The sequence below is a fragment of the Amia ocellicauda genome, chromosome 8 (assembly GCF_036373705.1).
Source record: "Amia ocellicauda isolate fAmiCal2 chromosome 8, fAmiCal2.hap1, whole genome shotgun sequence".
Taxonomy (NCBI): domain Eukaryota; kingdom Metazoa; phylum Chordata; class Actinopteri; order Amiiformes; family Amiidae; genus Amia; species Amia ocellicauda.
Window position 1 is genome coordinate 30,588,742 of NC_089857.1, and position 17,938 is coordinate 30,606,679.

The 17,938-nt window shown below is 38.3% G+C and overlaps 1 protein-coding gene across 1 annotated transcript; it reads left to right on the forward strand.

Annotated features, from left to right (window-relative positions):
• Positions 1-222: 222 nt before the first annotated feature.
• Positions 223-17,905, forward strand: hsdl2 (hydroxysteroid dehydrogenase like 2). Its single transcript, XM_066711036.1, has 11 exons — positions 223-578; positions 1,945-2,108; positions 4,224-4,322; positions 5,490-5,604; positions 7,516-7,619; positions 8,020-8,118; positions 9,220-9,414; positions 9,840-9,911; positions 14,361-14,489; positions 15,207-15,335; positions 17,660-17,905. Exons 1-11 carry the CDS (start codon positions 562-564, stop codon positions 17,770-17,772), a joined length of 1,236 nt encoding a protein of 411 aa, XP_066567133.1. The 5' UTR covers positions 223-561; the 3' UTR covers positions 17,773-17,905.
• Positions 17,906-17,938: the final 33 nt, after the last annotated feature.

A 17,938-nucleotide genomic window follows, 5' to 3' on the forward strand; every position in this document is an offset into this window, starting at 1 on the left:
TAGGTTACTGCTACTGCCTTTCAGATTTCAACGACGTCGTTTGCAATTTCCCATACAGCAGTTCTAAATCCCTGACACACAAAGTCACACCAGGTTTTCACACATTTTAGTTGAAGACATCATCAGCAACTGAGTTACACTCGCCTTCCGCTTCCCTCCGCTTATTTTACCGGACGTGACGTACATGACTGACGTTTTCAACAGCAAATAGGCGTTTGCATCCGGAACTAGGTTTGCAAAAGTTGAAAGACTAGATTTATTCTAGTACTACAATACTAGAAACATTTCTAATACAGATCATGTTCGTGTAAGATTATACAATTTAGTATCTTGCATTGATATCTTATTCGAATTTAGTTATTATTTGAATGGTAATGCTTACATGACCTCTATCCGGAACCATTGTGCTTTCTGTCAACAGCTAAACTAGAGTAAAGGGCAATTGCAGTGACATGCACAGTTGTCGGACCCCGGAGTTGTCAACTGTTGTCCTGCTGCACAATCGGCAAAGAAAACATACTCATCTGAGATCCTTGCAACAGACCATAATACAGTAATACCATGTTGCCGAATACGGGGTGAGTCATTTGCTGCATCTTAACACCACTATCTGAAACCAGAATTTTGACAAATGTGAGATTTCCATAGTTTTCAATGATTTCACTATTGTTCGTGGTCTGTACCTTTCTCTATCACTCAAATTAACGAATGAATGAAATGCTTTACTAACTACCCCAGCTGTAGCAGGATGTAAATCACCGAATACGTTTTGAAATCGAATTGTTATTTATGTAGCAAGCGTCAGCTCTGGAAACTGGGTTAAAGGTCATGTAAAAATGAATGGATCTGAAATGGCCGTATATGCACTTTTACAAAATCCTTGAATGGTTTTGAAGGTCAGACACTTATATTTTAACCAAGGAAACGTATAATGTCAGTCATAATAATAATGCATGTAAATACCAGCCAATCAATCAAAATGAGCGGAATAACTTCCTCCCATATTAAGAGTTTTTATTATACATTTCCCCTAAAAGTAATTGGACAGTTTTGTTGTGTGAACTTGGTGTTAGGTAAAACATAACGCACTAGAGCATTTGCATTTCCAGTTCATTTAGCAGGTCACTGATTTTGGCTCTTTAAGCAACATGGCTTCCCCCCCCCCCCCCTTTGTTTTGCATAGGCCAAAATGTTGTGGGAAGGGTGGTAATGTATGGCTACACAGATTTCCACTTTAAGGGGAACTAGCACAGTCCCTAACATTATTGGTTTGTATGTACTCATATTTTAGTAGGAATGTATAAGTATCTGATTTTTCTGTCCCAATTTATCATTTTAGTAACTTAACCTTTATAACCTTCATCACATGAAACATCCAGAAATACAGAAGAGCTTTGGGTATTTACAGTAGCTGTGATTGTGATGAGTTATACTTTTACATTTTTAAAAGCTACTAAAATGATAGAAAGGAACAGAATCATCACACATACTAATACACTCCTACTAACACGTGCATCCATATAAACCAATAATTTAAGTGAGTGCATTCGTTCACTTTAAGATGGCATCACAAACAGGGATGATATCCCATCTATCCCCCTTTGTCAATTTGCATTAGCTATTGGTCTGCATTTGATTTTATTTCACAATAATGCTCACCATAGAGTAAACACAAGTACAACTTGGCAGATTATACTGCAAGGTTGTTCACCCCCCCCCCCCCCCCCAAAGGAAATAATTGAAAGACACTGTAGTACCTTTTTATCAGTTTGATAGACATGTTGTGATTTCCTACACTTCAGGGCTAAAACTCTGCTTTTAGAAAACTGCATAATGCTTTTATTATAGATATACCTTAAATAAAGCTGAACCATTGACTTGACAATCACACTGCCATGAGGCCTTTGGGGAAGACTTGTAATTGTATATATTATTTAATTCCAGAAAACTGGCTGGCTGCACTCTGTTCATCACAGGTGCAAGCCGTGGAATTGGAAAAGCCATTGCCTTAAAAGCTGCCAGGGATGGTGCCAACGTGGTGATTGCTGCCAAAACGGCGCAAGCTCATCCCAAACTGCCAGGGACAATCTACACTGCTGCAGAAGAAAGTAAGATTTATTTTTTGTAATTTCTTACAATGAGACCCTTTATCAAAGTGATCTGAAAGAAGAAAGAATCTATTCATTTCTGTGTTTGTGATTCCATGCGCTTTATAGTTATGTAATTTGTGTGTGCAAGTCACAAGATGGGACAGTTAACCTTTAGTCTGGTTGGCAAAAAGACAGTACTACTGCCATCCACTGACTGGCTCATATGCTGTAATCTCTTACGCAATAGAGAGTTATGTATTTTTATAGAAAACTGGTTATCTTTTGAGTTTGAAGATACTACCCAAAGGGGGAGGAGCCAAAGTCACTACCATGGGATCTGTGAATGTAAGTTATCTAGAGGCCCTAACGCCCACAACCTTGCCTGCAATGAGGCAGTGGATGGCCTGAATGACAGGATTGACCAGTTGATCGAGCTCCTCTGACTCCAGGCAGTGAATCTCCCACCAGGCATTTGACTCCGCAGCCTGCGTCACAGCCCTGAAAGCCCCTAGCAGTCTATGATCCACCTGTACACCCTTCAGCAACTCCCCAGTTGGCATTCCCACACTCCTGGGTGCTCTACATTATAACTGTAGGCTACTCTCTATAATTGCAAACCCTTCTCCCCGCTTTCATGAGTGTGACATCGACACAAGTGAAGGACCCCTACATCATGTGGCACTTAGCATAGAGATCTCCGCCTGCTCTTCAAGCATGCCATCCATGAAGTACCCCCTCAGCATTGCTGTTTCCCTGGCAGTTGAGCATGACCCTCTGTCCTCACTCCTGTGTGGAGTTGGCACTGTTCCTGGCCTTATTATGGGTTGTATGCTGGTCCTTGTTGGTTCTTGCCTCTCTTCTGCTCATTTATTTATTATTTGTTTTTCTTTGGAATGCTATCCATCCCACTAGAACTTGGCCCTGCCCTGCTCCTGCTGCTATTTTTGGGATTGGTGGCAATTTATGTTTTCTGTCCCCTCTCATTTATTTCCCAGTAGAGCTTGCCCATGGCTTGAGTTCAACACAGTAGAGCGGAAGTGATGCCCGGCTGGCAGTCTGACAGGTGGTGTGCAGGATCTGTTGCCCTGTCCTCTGTTCAGTGTTGTTTTTCCCTTCCAGTGAAGCTGGGCCTGTTGGCCTCTGCTCTTGGTCTTTTATAGTGGTGTGTGGGTTCCTCTTGAGTCCCTGGCCACCTTTTGCATTATCATCTGTCATTATTGGTTGAAATGAGGCTTCCCCTTAGCAAGCTATGGCCTTGGGGCAGACTTCCTTACCAGTCAGCTGCTTGTGTCCTTCACAGCAGCTTGGGTATACGGTAACCCCTCCCCCTTTGGGTTGTATCCTCAACTCGAAAGATAATGTTAGGTTGCAAATGCAGCCCTGGTTACCTGAGAGAGAGGATGCTACACAAAGGCAGCAAGGGCACGTGTGAGATTTTGGGTTTCGACAAAGAAGAGTGAATCACTGTAAACCCTGTATTAAGCAGGTAAGGGCTGCATGAGTAACATAGCACAGTGGCCTATAGGCAGCTTTAGTATATAACTTCTGTTTCACAGATCCTATGGTAACAACATAGACCCCTCCTCTTTTGGGTAGAATTGTCTTTCTAGATTTCCAGGGTTGCATTTGCAACCTAACATTTTACAGCAGTTTTAGAGCTCAGAGGTAAACCACACTGCTCGGTGCTGTCCTCTGTAAACCTATGGCACCTCTTCAGCTAATGGAGCATATTGATCCCAGTAAACTAGACAACAAAACAGGAATTGTGATATAATTTTTTTGAGTGTGAAAAGTCTTATATTTTTGATATTCTTTTATGCCTTTAAGTTTATGCAAATCAATAAGATAGATAAAACTTAACAAGCTCTAACTGTGGTAGTTAATACTGTTACCTCTGAATGTTTGAAAGCACGTATCCAGAAAGAACAAAAACCCACTCCTTAGAAACACATTTTTGCTTAAAAATAGCAGTCATCCTTTACTGACAATGGAAACCTGTAAAAAAATAAGGAGAGCTTACTGGCCCTCAGCATTTTCTCTTCTGTCTGCAGCTGTTTCCTTGGTCTTAGATCTTTTTCTTTATTGTAACAGTCCTGTATTGAAATTGAATGTCTAATCTAATGTGTGTTGCAGTTGAGGCTGCTGGGGGGAAAGCCTTGCCTTGTGTTGTGGATGTGAGGGATGAGAAGCAGATTGGTGATGCAGTGGAACAAGCTGTGCAGAAATTTGGAGGTAAGCTTCGAACTTCTGGGTATGTGTTATGTAAATACTGTAATTATAATTACAGCAGCTACATACACTTTGCAAATGTACTCTGCAACTTGGTGTGTGTTTGTCTCCTCCAAAGACTTCTGACTCTATGTAAAACGTGGAATGAAAATAAAGTAATATGATATTAATTTATGTCTGTAAGCAGTGAATTGGATTTGTGGAAGATGGCAACAGTCTGAATGTGATGGATCTTTTGGTGGTTCCACAGCCTAGTGCAGTATTTATAGTGCTTTCCAAATTTTAAAATGTCAGAACATCGCATGCAGGGAAGTAGTTTGTGGGCTTTGATTTGAAGTCATCTTGGCTCCAAAAGATCAAGCTTATTGAACAGAATTTTGGCTCATTATTTTCCATATTTCTAAAGTATGATGTATAATGTGGAAGTGGATTGGGAATATTATGTAGAATGTGAGGTTTAATTTAGCATTTACAAGCACAGCACTTACTGGATTTCAGCTTTTTATTTTCCTGCTTATATGCTTAATGCTTGATGCATATTGAAATGCAATTCTGATTATTAAAGTAAAAACATCAATAGAATAGATTTGATCAGTAGGTCAATAGAAGTTGTAAAGAACAAAATGTTTTTCACTCTTTATATGCAAGAACATAAAGGTTATGAATCAGAGAATGACCATTATGTTCTGATTCTTCATAGTTAATGAAGCTAAGAAGTTGATCATGCTGTTCCTTGAAATCCTCAAGTTGTTCAGCATTCACAATATGACTTTCCATTCTGTTCTATATGCCCATAATTCTTTCAGGCAAAGAATTTCTTATTTTCAGTTCTTGATCTCCTTGCTGTTAATTTACATATAAACCATTTGTTTTGTTGTCAATCCAAGTTGAGACTGAAGGTAGAGTTGAATGTTTTTCTGGATTCTTAATGCACACATCAGGTTACCTTAAAATCTAGAGGAATAGGATCATATTACTCAAGATGCTGATCACAACAGAACCATGATCTCTTGCTTCAGGATTTTGGCTTACATGTACAAAAAGATCTCTTACTTGGTATACAAAACAGCATAAATTACAAGGGGCAGTTTTCACTAGAAGAACATAAGCATAAAGCAGAAATATTTCATTATTGTTAAATCCTTTTTTTTATTTTTTATTAATACCCAGGAATTGACATTTTGGTAAATAATGCCAGTGCCATCAATTTAACTGGAACTCTGGAGACCTCCATGAAGAAAGTGGACCTTATGATTGGTATCAACCTAAGGGGAACTTATCTGACGTGAGTGAAATGTCTTGCTCTTTGTAAAACACAACTAGCTCTTGCATTTCAGTGGTTTTAACTCTTAAAAAGTACACTCTCTCCTATTAATGAAGTCAAGGCAAGGAAAATCTGAAAAACCTATTTAGGAAATTAGATTTGAAAGCCTGTTATGTAAATATTTAATTGCAGAGTCTTGGAACATTCATGTCAGCGTGCTAATACTATCTGCAGGCCTTTTCCCCCCTTGTAATAAGCAGGATGTAATTATGAACTTCATTTCAGAAAGTGGGTAAAGTAGACTGCAGTTTCACATCAGCTATGTCTAAGTTATCCAAACCTTAATAAGTGTAAGCTTGGTAGAGATGTATCTTTCAAAGCTCTGTGTAGAGAAGATATTTAAATTGTTTTTCCATTAAACCAGTAGCTGACCGCTAATGGTTAATCTCCGTTCATTCTCTGTTTTTGCATTGAATATATAACATCTAAGCTTGTTAGTGTGGTTACTTTGCATTGTTACATTGCAGTTACCCATTTGTGCAAGCAGATGGCAATGCTAACTTTGCTAATGTTAATTCTATCTCTGATCAGAGCTTTTATTAGAGAACAGGTTCTATGTTGGCAGCATTATATCTCTCCATCTTAATAAATAATATAATGTTTATATCTATCCTGGTATCAATTATAATGAAACTTAAATGTGTTAAGGTTAAGGCTAGCATACATTCAAAAAAAATAAAAAAATAAAATATATATATATATATATAATTATTATTATTATTTTTTTCTTCCTCTCAACACAAATAAGTACACAATACTGAACAGGTAAAGGCCATTCCCCTTACCCTCTCCCACTCCTTACCATTTATCCTTGATCTAGCCCTAGTTTTAACCTTACCCTTAGCCCTAACCCTTACCATCGCCCACAATGTTCTCTTCTAACCTAATTCACCAATGGGTTGCAAACTTGTATTTGTTTAAGCCGTGGCATAAAACCATTGTCTGCGTGCTTCCTCTATCTTTTTATTTTGAATTCAGACAATTCTAGTGCTTTGCAATCAGCTGTATTCAGCTTTCAAGGGCTACCTGTGAATGCAATCCGAGACCAACCCTCAGCAGAGAAGCAGTCACTTTCTAACTTATAAAAAATACATGAATGAGTTAGCTATTGCACATGTGAAGGAATAATGAGTAGAGGGGGTTTCTTGCTGCTGCTTGATCAGAATAGCAGTAGAAAGCAGGGAGATTGCAGAGTTTTAATGGTTTCACAGCTCAGCTACCACTCCCCGAGTGTGATTTTGATTTCCCATTTGGATTCGATTACAGTGTCGTAATGGAAATGCGTTGGCTTTCCCACCAGGCCCCCCTGCAATGCTACCATTTAAGATAATCAAGTTTAAAGGTAAACTCCCATTAGTTAGATGTGGCAATAGTGTGGACAGCTGTGGCTGAAGATAATCTGAGAGGTCTTGGAGATGGTGAGAGGGTTTGAGGACTATAATATCGAGCAGGCACTTCAGTCACATTGACGTTAACAGTCGGGTGTTTGCCCACCTAACCTAGACAGATCATGTCATTTATATTCCGAACATGGTTTATGTCAAGACCATGATTATCTGTGTCTATTGTAGCCTTTTCAAATACACGTATAATCATGATTATCTACAGGAGCTTATTCTGAGACCCAATCATATATTGTTTTTTGTTTAGTTAAAGGCAGAAGGCAGGCAGTCCAGTAGCAATATTGTAATATGAAGAGCAAATGTTTTGTCACCTGATTCAATACTCACTTTGAAACAAAAGTCTTTCTGTCTACCAGCTGTAATGTGAAACTCCTATAGGAATGAGAAAAGACAACTAGGGCCACTTTTTGATGAATGAAATATAGGTCAACAAAAGTTGATGCAAATTGTGCAACATTTGTGTTTGTAGGTCTAAGCTCTGCATCCCTCACCTTCGAAAGAGTAAAAACCCCCACATCCTAAATCTCAGCCCTCCTCTGAATCTCAACCCTATTTGGTTTAAGAACCACACAGGTTAGTAAGTGCTGTATCACCCGTATTACCTTGTAGTGAATGAAACAGAAATGTCTTGGCATACATCTTTGAATTTTTTTTATTTTTTTTTTAAAGACTGGTAGATGAATGCTAGCAAAGGCAATAATGCACATCCTATAACAAGCCTCTGACAAAACTGTTAACAGGAACAGTTAACAGTTTCTGGAGGAACTGGGGTTGGGCCTAGTGCATCTTCTAGAAGACAGTAAATATAGAACTTTGAATAGACCTCTAACACAGACATTACATTGATTTAGATGTGTCGATTTTTCTTGTATAATGGTTTAATTAGAATAAGAAACAACTATGCATACATCTTTTTGGCTGTAGTCAAATGTTTTGTATTTAATCACTTTCTTTGTTTTCTTTCCCCCTTCAGCTTACACAATGGCAAAATATGGGATGTCCATGTGTGTCCTGGGAATGGCTGAGGAGTTCAGAGGATCTATTGCAGTTAATGCTCTCTGGCCAAAAACGGGTATATAATTATTTTTAAGCAATGTTGTCACAATTGCACCAGAGAAATGCCTAGCCAAACAATAAACAAGGTGTGTGATTTGAGCATGGGGAAATTCTCCAATTTGTACGTACCAATGAAGCCAATCCAAAATGAATGAACACATTTCTCCCTCTTAGAATCAGTCAGTTTTTACCAATGAGATTCAAGAGATTTTACTTTCATCTTTGTATACGGCCTTCCTATAAGGAGAGAGACCTGTTCTTCAGTCTCTTTATTATTATTATTATTATTATTATTATTGCACCTGCTACAGAAAGATAATTCATATTGTCCCTCTTTATTTTCATCGGCCCCAGGGCAAAATGCTCCAAGGGGGAGGTCATGTATGGTTTATAGACAGAGATTACCTTGTCATACAGATGGCACTTTCTTCTTTCCTACATATATTCCAACTGAGGTATCCAATGTACCAATGTTTTGTTTGAATGTCAACAGAATCTCATTACGCACAGCCTATTTTGGAATTTTTTACATACTGTAGATTGTCCCTGACTTGTAAAAATCTGTTGACAGACCAAAATTCGTATTTTGCCGAGATAAGAAGAGACAATGGCCAAAAAAAAAAAACATGACCGTCTGATTGCTGGCTGTCCTTCTGGGTTGTAATTTCTGATGAATGCATCATTTTATGTATGTGGTGTTATCAGAGCTAGCCTGGGACTGCCAAATCAATTGATTAAAGCAAAACTGAGCATATCACGTTGACTCCAGAAGTAATTGATACAAGCTAATGAATGACAGGAAAGTGCCATTTTCTGTGATAACAGTTTTGTTTATAGTATTTCTATTTTAAAATTGTCACTCCCATCTGCAAAATTGATTTAGATTTGTAGTAACAGGATTAACATAAAATCAATTTTTCATGCATTAAAAAGTTATGAAGAGGCATTTCTGAGATTGATGGTCTTTCCAAGACAGTATGTCAAATATGAACAAAATAGTACCTGACAGTACCCCCATACCACCTACCCCTCTATAGAGGGTATGGGAGTACTTTCAGGTACTGTTTTGCTCATATTTGATGTTTAACTAGGAGTCCATTGCTTGTTTCCTTTCCAGCCATACAGACTGCAGCAATGGAAATGTTGGGAGGTTCTGATGTAGGCAACAAGTGCCGAAAGCCTGAAATCATAGCTGACGCGGCCTACTCTATGCTCACCAAGCCCAAGACCTACACTGGGAACTTTGTCATTGATGAGGATCTGCTCAAGCAAGAGGGGATCAAGGATTTTGACATTTATGCGGTGGCTCCAGGTATGATTTATTATTAAATGTGATTAGCCTTATCTATCAGAGATTCAGACATACATTACGGATCATGTATTTTTATATGAAGCTATCTTTGCTTGGAATGGTTCACGGTAATTATATTAATTTTAATTACACTTTTTTTTTTTTTTTTTTTTTTTCATAATTCTGCTGTGACTTTCTTGAATACGGTGGTAAAATGACTTTTCGGTATATACCCACACAAGAATAAGCCCTTTGTGTTCCCATCGGATTCTAATCCAGACTTCACCTAATTATAACATTGATAGGCATGATACACACTCGCCAAGCAGTGAAAGTTAGTACAACTAATTACCAGAATACCTGTTTGTATTTAAACAAATCCAGTACAAACCCTGCAGTGTGATCACTTGAAATTACACCTGACTGTGCTCTGCTCATCTCCACAGGACATCCTCTACTTCCTGATTTTTTCTTGGATGAAGAGCCTGAGTCCCTGATCAAGCAATTGAAGGATCATGGTGAGTTCTAGGTCTTCCACACATTTAAAGTTTTCCTATTGATGTTCTGAGATTTTCCCATTACCTTTTTGAATTCCGATCGATACTTAATTAAAACCAGACAAGTTTCAATTTTGAGGAGAATGAGCTCCAAAACGGTCACTCATGTAGCAACTTAAATGTACATCAGTGATCATTTTACATAGACTTTACTCTCCCAACTAGTTGTGATACATTTAGGATACCGTATTCATCCTAATAGATGCACAATGCTCGAAGACAAGACCCTTTGCATTCGTGTCTATTAAGTACGAAATCCCAAAGTTCACATTTTTCATGATTTTGGCACATTTATGTATATTTAGTTGTTTGAAAATTATGACAATATTTTGCCATTCTCAGAAACCTTCCGAGTTTTACTGATCACGAAAAGACGTATTATACCTGAAAATCTATCAATGTCAACCAGTTTGAGTTTTTGTTGCGTACGAGGATATCACATTTACAAAACAGCCTGGGAACAGATGCTATTTTATGTTAAATACATTGGTGTTAGTGCCTTTTTTCTGTTCCATTTTATGTGCTGATTATATGTAGTTCATGCATGGATAGTCTTGATACAGTGGGTGACATAGTCAGTGATTAAGTATACTTGTTTATTTCATGTTCTTACTTTAAATACAAGTTTAAGTAAAACTTATTTTCTCAAATACATTGAGTTTATTCATTACTTGAATCTGTTCACATTACATGAGCAACAATAACCTTGGGTCATGCACCCAAAAAATCTAAAATCGCAAAGAAAAATTTAAACAAGATTGGATATCACGGGGATGGGGGGGAAATCTGAAATAGGGGAGTGTGCTTCTATTAGGGCATGCACATCTATTAGGATGAATACGTTGTATAACAGAAATACAGATTAATAATACAAATAAATGTTCTGGGAGGATCCAATAGCAAGACCAGTCCTTTCAAAGTATGACTTTTATTTTTAAGATTGAGTTTTGGTAGATAAGTAAGTATGTATTATTCTTAATGGAGTTAAATTTGATATGAAATGGGAATCTCTTTCTAGGCCTTTTTAAAACCTTTAAAACAGTCATGGCCACCAGACTGGAATTGAGGAAATCTGAATAGGTCTGTCTGCTAGCATCAGGTTTAAATAAAGGCCCACTATAATGTATTTTGTGTGTGTGTGTGTGTATGTATATATATATATATATATATATATATATATATATATATATATATATATATATATATATATATATTACATTTGCAAGTTGACATTTTATAGGTTGTATTGTTTCTATAAAACCAAAATGCATTTGAGACAGCTGTTTCTGTTTAAGAACGAATATCAACTAATTTGTTCTTTCTTAGACAATGTTTCTCTTTACTTAGTATAAATTTAGAGTAAGAACATGCTTTGCTTTAGTAACAAAATAGATAAACTGTAACCGGCAAGCTGAAAATATACACTTAGCTGATGTGAAATACCTACTTATTTATTTATTGTCATATGCCTATACCCAGGTTGACTGGGTATCATGAGCGAATATTAGAGCAATATAAAAGTGAAATAATACAGTATAAAATTACAGAGTGCATGTGTAAAATATACAGTTAATATAAAATACAAGTCCTACTTCCTAGATTTTAAAAGCTAACAAGTGCATATAAGATGTGAAGTCACACTTAAGAGCTAAGGGGAAGGGGGAATAGGGGAAATCACAAATAAACAACATGAGTACTAGCAATGCAAAAGCAAGCAGTATGATGAAAATGTTGTATAAAGTGCAAAATTTAGAGCTGAACCACCCAGGGGAATAAACTACCAAATTAAAGGTACAGTAAGATGTGCCTTGAGTAAAAACTGGCAGGTGGTCAGTGAGTCTGCTGTCGGGAAGGTCGTTCCACCATTTAGGGGTCATGTTAAACTTCTGGCACAGGAAGACTGGAGCGGTCTGGATGGGATCTATGGAGAGATTAGGGTCTGAAGGTAGCTTGGTGCAGTCTGGTCAAGACAACAGTAGGTGAGGGTCAATGTCTTGGAAGTGGATGAGAGCTGAGATCGGGAGCCATTGGAGGGAGTGGAGCATTAGAGTAGTATGTGCAAATCTTGAGAGAGAACACCACACTAGCCGCAGAGTTCTGGATGAGCTGGAGCAGGCGGGTAGGAGTTGCAGGCAGGCCAGCCAAGAGGGAGTTGCAGTAGTCCAGGCAGGAGAGAACCAGGGTCTGGACGAGTCGAGTAGTCGAGTAGTCACCCCTTCTGCAGGGAACCGGGAGCAGGCAGCTACAGAATACATAAATGAATATGTGTATGTATATATGACCATGAAGTGTAGTTCTCTAATGCTTGTCCTAAAATAGAAACACATGAATATGATTCAGTGTTAAATGCTAAAGCGACTGCTATACCCCAGACAAACCAGTTGGTCCTAGTCGCCACTATTTCCTAGTAATACTCACAGTGACCTTAGCAGCATTCACCATTATTCTAGCCCTCTTACAGTTAGTGTTCATTCCTATTCTTTCTTGTGTTCAGAGTGTTCTGTACTAACAATACCATGCCTTCTAAGACACTTGTTGGTCTCGGAGATGGAGTTATGATGGTAGTCTGTGTCGGGGAACTTGTAGATCCCCATGATGAATTCATCCAGGAGTCTGGCAATGTGACAGGGGACAAAGCACTGGGTGCCTGAAAGTTACCATATACCCTTCCCTCTTGTCATGAGGGCGATTCATGGCAGCAAATCGGCAGTGGGTCTCAACAGGCCTGTCTGCAGTAAACGGATTATAGATTATAGATAAATGGTGTTTGCTATTGTGTATATTGCAGTATACTGTAGTATGAGTGCATCTAATGTTTGTCTTTCTGCCAACTCACAGTCCCAAAGCTGAAGTACATGCTATCCATTCTGCATATCCCCTCCCATACCAATAAGTCTTGCTTGTGGCTCCTGATAGTCTGCATGGGCTGCAATATTATGGTATCGGTTTAGAACACTCGCCAATCGTTTGTACAGCGTCTGATACATAAAATATGAAACATTCAAAGCAAAGATTATAAAGACATTACACAGTTACTACATTAATTGTAAAGCACTTCTATGGTGATTGGTGTTCCCTGAAGTGTTGTTGGTCCTGATCACATCCACTGTGCTTGAGGCAGTGAAGGTGGCAGAAGGTAGAAATGCTCCTCTTCCATAAAGCATGAGATGTGTTCACCATAGGGCTGGGCGATATGGCCAAAAATGTTATCACGATTTAAAAAAAAAAAAAAAAAAAAAAATCATATCAGTTGATATCGATAATTATCATGATAAATGTCAAATCATTATTTCTTTCAAGTTTAAAGGCTGATTTTTGCTACTGAATTTTCTTCCTGAAAGTTGAAGAAACCAGACGGTTAATTGTGGTTTTAAACTATTCTTAATGGTCAGAACATGACAAACACTTGCCAAACAGTGGATCATTTCGCAAATTATGTCGGAAGATATAATCTCAAGTGCCGTGTGGGATCACAAAGAAATGTTAGAAATATAACATAAGAAAGTTTACAAACAAGAGGAGGCCATTCGACCCATCGTGCTCATTGGGTGTTCAATAATAATGATCCAAGGATCCTATCCAGTCTGATTTTAAATGTTCCCAAACTTTCAGGTTCTACCACATTGATGGGGAGTTTGTCCCAGATTGTGACAACTCTCTGTGTGAAGAAGTGTCTCCTGTTTTTCATCTTGAATGCCTTGAAGCCCAATTTCCATTTGTGTCCCCGGGTGCGTGTGTCCCTGCTGATCTGGAAAAGCTCCTCTTGTTGGATCTGGTTTCATGATCTTGAAGACCTGAATTAAGTCTCCACATAGTCTCTGTTCCAGGGTGAACAGAACCTGGGAACTTTTACTTGACAATACAAATTGTCAAGACTTATTGTATTCTTTATAGTGGGACGGCACCCCTTGTGGCTGTTGATACCTGTACTGAACACTAATTAACAGGGTGGTATTGAAAAATCCAAAACTCACCCTTTGTCTTGTGCTGTACTGGTACCAAAGTCCCGTTCATGACGCCAACTGAAGAGTCCAAAATAATCCAGATAGATGCATAGTCAATCAAAAGGATTTTAATATGAGCAGCTGCACAGAAGATGTTCAATAAGCAATCTCAAGAACAGTACTAGAGCAGTTACGAAGTACAGGCACTTTTATGCAGACCAGACTGGAAAGTGCAGGACAGGAATCGGAGAGATAGTCATAGCTGCCTAGTGTTGATGTACGGAGTCCTTGCCCTTTGGAAGTGGGGCTCTTTGGGCCCTCCCTAGTACAGCAATTGTCTGAATGTAAACAAAAGTGCTTTGAATTTCAGGAATGCTTTAATTAACAGCCTAATCTGATTGCAGAGAAAGCTTGTTAAACGCAGGATTACACTGTACAATATCTCACAATATTTCTGCCTTTACAGATGCACCTCCCACTCAGACAGAAGCAGCGGGAAAAGGACCCATAGTGGAGACATTTAACCTCATACAGGGTGTTCTCACCCCTGATGTTGTGAAGTCCACACAAGGGGTGTATAAGTTTGACCTCTCTGGTGAGTTCTTCATTCTGTCATACGCTCTCGGGCCCTGTCTACACTACATAATCGATCTTCTAGTTCAGATACAGTTCCTCAAAGCACATTGCTTCATCATACAGTAACCCACTATGCATGTATGTTTACAAACAGGAAATTATGGAGTCCATGGGTGCAGATCTCATGCTTCTCATTTACTTGGTCTTCAAAACCACAAGAAACCGCAAGAATGCAGCAAAGGATCGCAATATATGTTGGTTTTGCATAGGCTCCACCCACAAATTTCCAATGAATCTCAATTGGATGCTTCCCTGTCGTACAGTATTTGCACTACCCATGTGCCAAACATAGCAGAGCACTTGGGGACAGTGGAGGACACGCACCAAAATTAGACCAGTATTACGCCATCCCCACTTCTTGTTACCTGCACTACCTGATACGATCTAATTTAGATCCGGACTGTAGACTATCCCCTGAGGTAGTCTCGACCCCGCAAGGCATGACATAGTTCTGGAAACTGAGCAGCTTTTGTTTGCAGCGTGCAATCTAATGCTTGTTTTACATCTCCCTTTGAACATAACTTGGGTGGAATTTTCCACTCTCCTGACACTAAAATTGGACTAGAATAAGTGCTTCAGTGTATTATTATTATTATTATTAGCCACATCTATGAGAATAATGTCATAGTAATTATTAGCAGGATGTTTTCCATTTTGTTTGGCTTTGTTTTTGCAGGAGAACACGCAGGTACCTGGTACATCGACCTGAAGAATGACTCTGGCAGCGCAGGGAGTGGGGAGCCACCAGTTAAAGCTGACGTGGTGATGAGCATGGACAGTGAGGACTTTGTCAAAATGTTCGCAGGTAACTAAGGACAGCTGTTTACAAGTGGCACCATCAGCAAATGAGAGATCGCCCTGCCTTGGTTTGAACTTGAGTCACAGAAAACCAAGGCTTCTGTAAAATCTTCTTATTGACTTGAATGTAATTCTTTAAACAGATCTAGATTGTCTTTTTATACTATAATGCAACTGCTTTTATACTTAAATGTTGTATATGTGATGAAAGTGATTAAGCGGAGAAACGGTTGCATTACTAAAATTGTACAGATCTCTTGTATATATTGGCAGTATGTTCTTTGTCGACTGTTCTGGGAGGGATTTGTGCCTCTTTCATTAACCTAATTTCGGTTCGGTGTTCTGCAGATATTTAAAATGGAAACAATGTACAATGCCCATATATACTCAGTACACAGAGGTATAATATTGTAAGAGATGTATGCATTATAATAGTCCTACGTCTTGTAGTTGTTGACTTGATATCTTGTTGCCATTGCGTAGGTACCTGTGTTTGATCACAAATTGCACTGTCAATTCAATTCAATTCATTTCTTCGGTAGTAAAAGAGGTTGGGGGCACACTGCTTCACACCACTAGCCAAGATTGCAGAACAGGTGAAATGCAGTCATCTTTTGATGCATTGATATTATATTTATAGTACAAAAAACGAATTCAGTGCAGACTATATTTCACAGTAAATGTCAAGTTGTTAATGGTTTAAATATAGAGGGAGCCCTAAATATACATTTCAAGAAGTGCAATGCAATGATCTAAAATAAGAAAATATTTCACAATTTCAGTTGTGTGTATTTTGGTAGCCCTCTGTGCTGTAAACTCTAGTCTGTGTGAGGGGTTTTATAACTTTGATGCAATGTATTCTGACTCCTGTGAGTTCCCCAAATGAAGGCTGCAGTCTTAAAATACATTATTTCATAGGACAGATGTACACAGACAAAGCCATTTCATACAAATGAGTTAAGATTGTACAGTATGAGTTTACAATGAATATTAGAAAAGGAAGATTCGTTTTTTTTTTTTTTTCCCCTAGATTAATTTTACCACTGGGTAATATTCTCATAGGAGGGCTGAATATAATCAATACAACAGCTGTAAATTCAGAGTTTTTATTTTTATTTTAGGAATTTAAAAAACGAACAGTAAACGGCAATTGAATGCAAATTGGAATCCTTCCTAAGTCTATTAGTGTTAATTTATATTCATTATGCTGTTCAACACTGAGCTAATTAACTGCATTAGAACACAGGCATCAGTATAAAATAAGGTTCCCATTTCTTATGAAACAACTCTTCATGTTAGCCTTGCTTCAAGGACTGTACTGTGTGCATTTCAGTAATACAAATTAGTTGCAACATAGTGCTTGATGAAAATGAGATTCCGCAACTGATAATATTTCTGTGGGTCAACTGCCTGTACTCCTGGTCAAAGCACTATCGTTGTTTCATCCTGAAAGGATGGGGGTGTAATTATCAATTGCTATGAAACGTCAATTGCTGAAACAGACTCGCAGCATCTGATTTTTCTCCCACTTTGTGTACTGTCAAGGTTGTTTCTTTCATTGTGTTAAATCAAATATCATGAGGCTGAAATTGAGCTATTGTCCATTCCAGACTGCACAAAGTAACTAAATAGATTTGTCATCCTGGTTTCCAGCATTCAGGTTTAACTAGTCTGTCTATATGCCCTTTAAGCTATTTACAGTGCTCTTGATGCTGTCCAGATCAATTTACTCCAAAAACAAACCACAAGTCTTATGTCACCCAGTTTGTTCAGTTAGAAATAAAATAAACTTGAGCACACATTACTTTAAAAATCTGGTATTTCTCATGGCCCATAGACTGGCAGTAAAACTTCTAATAAGCAAGCGATAGGTGTTTTGAGATTTCAGGAAATTACTAGGATTAAAGGGCAACAGCAGTTGTTGGACCAAGACTGGCCTCAGACCATTAAAGGGCTCTCACAGTAGCAAATCGAACTTAATAATAGTGGCTGAACTTTCCAGAGTCTCTGTGGTACTTGGCTAAACTCTTCAGCTGCAGCATTCTGAAAAAAAGCTGAAGGCACTTCAGATTTACACCAGGAGCACCAGTGTAGTAATTAAAACAATCTAAGCAGGAGGTCTGTATAGAAATAGAGATGACTACCATCAAAATGAATATGAAATAAATGAGTATTTTAACCTGGGTTTGGAGCCAAACAACAGCACTCCTCTGTTGGCACGGGTACAAATCTGATCTGATTCATGATACGAGGCTGTTATTTTGTTGTAGGTTGTTTGTTTGCGTTTTGCCTTTTACTTTATCTTACTTTCATTGTCCTTCTCTCCCACAGGTAAACTAAAACCAACCATGGCATTTATGTCAGGAAAGCTGAAGATTAAGGGTGACATGAGCCTGGCTATTAAAATGGAAAAGATGATGGGCATGTTGAAGTCAAAGCTTTAAGTAAAGGGAACTCGGTATCTGTGCCTTTTGTTCGTTCTGTTCTTCTCTTTGTATGGAAAGGAAAGTAATTTGCTTGAGAAACAGTTTGCCTTTTATAACCTGTGCAGTTTATAATAAATTGCTTCAATATTAATACTTTTTTGCACAGTTTTGTAGGACTCCAAAA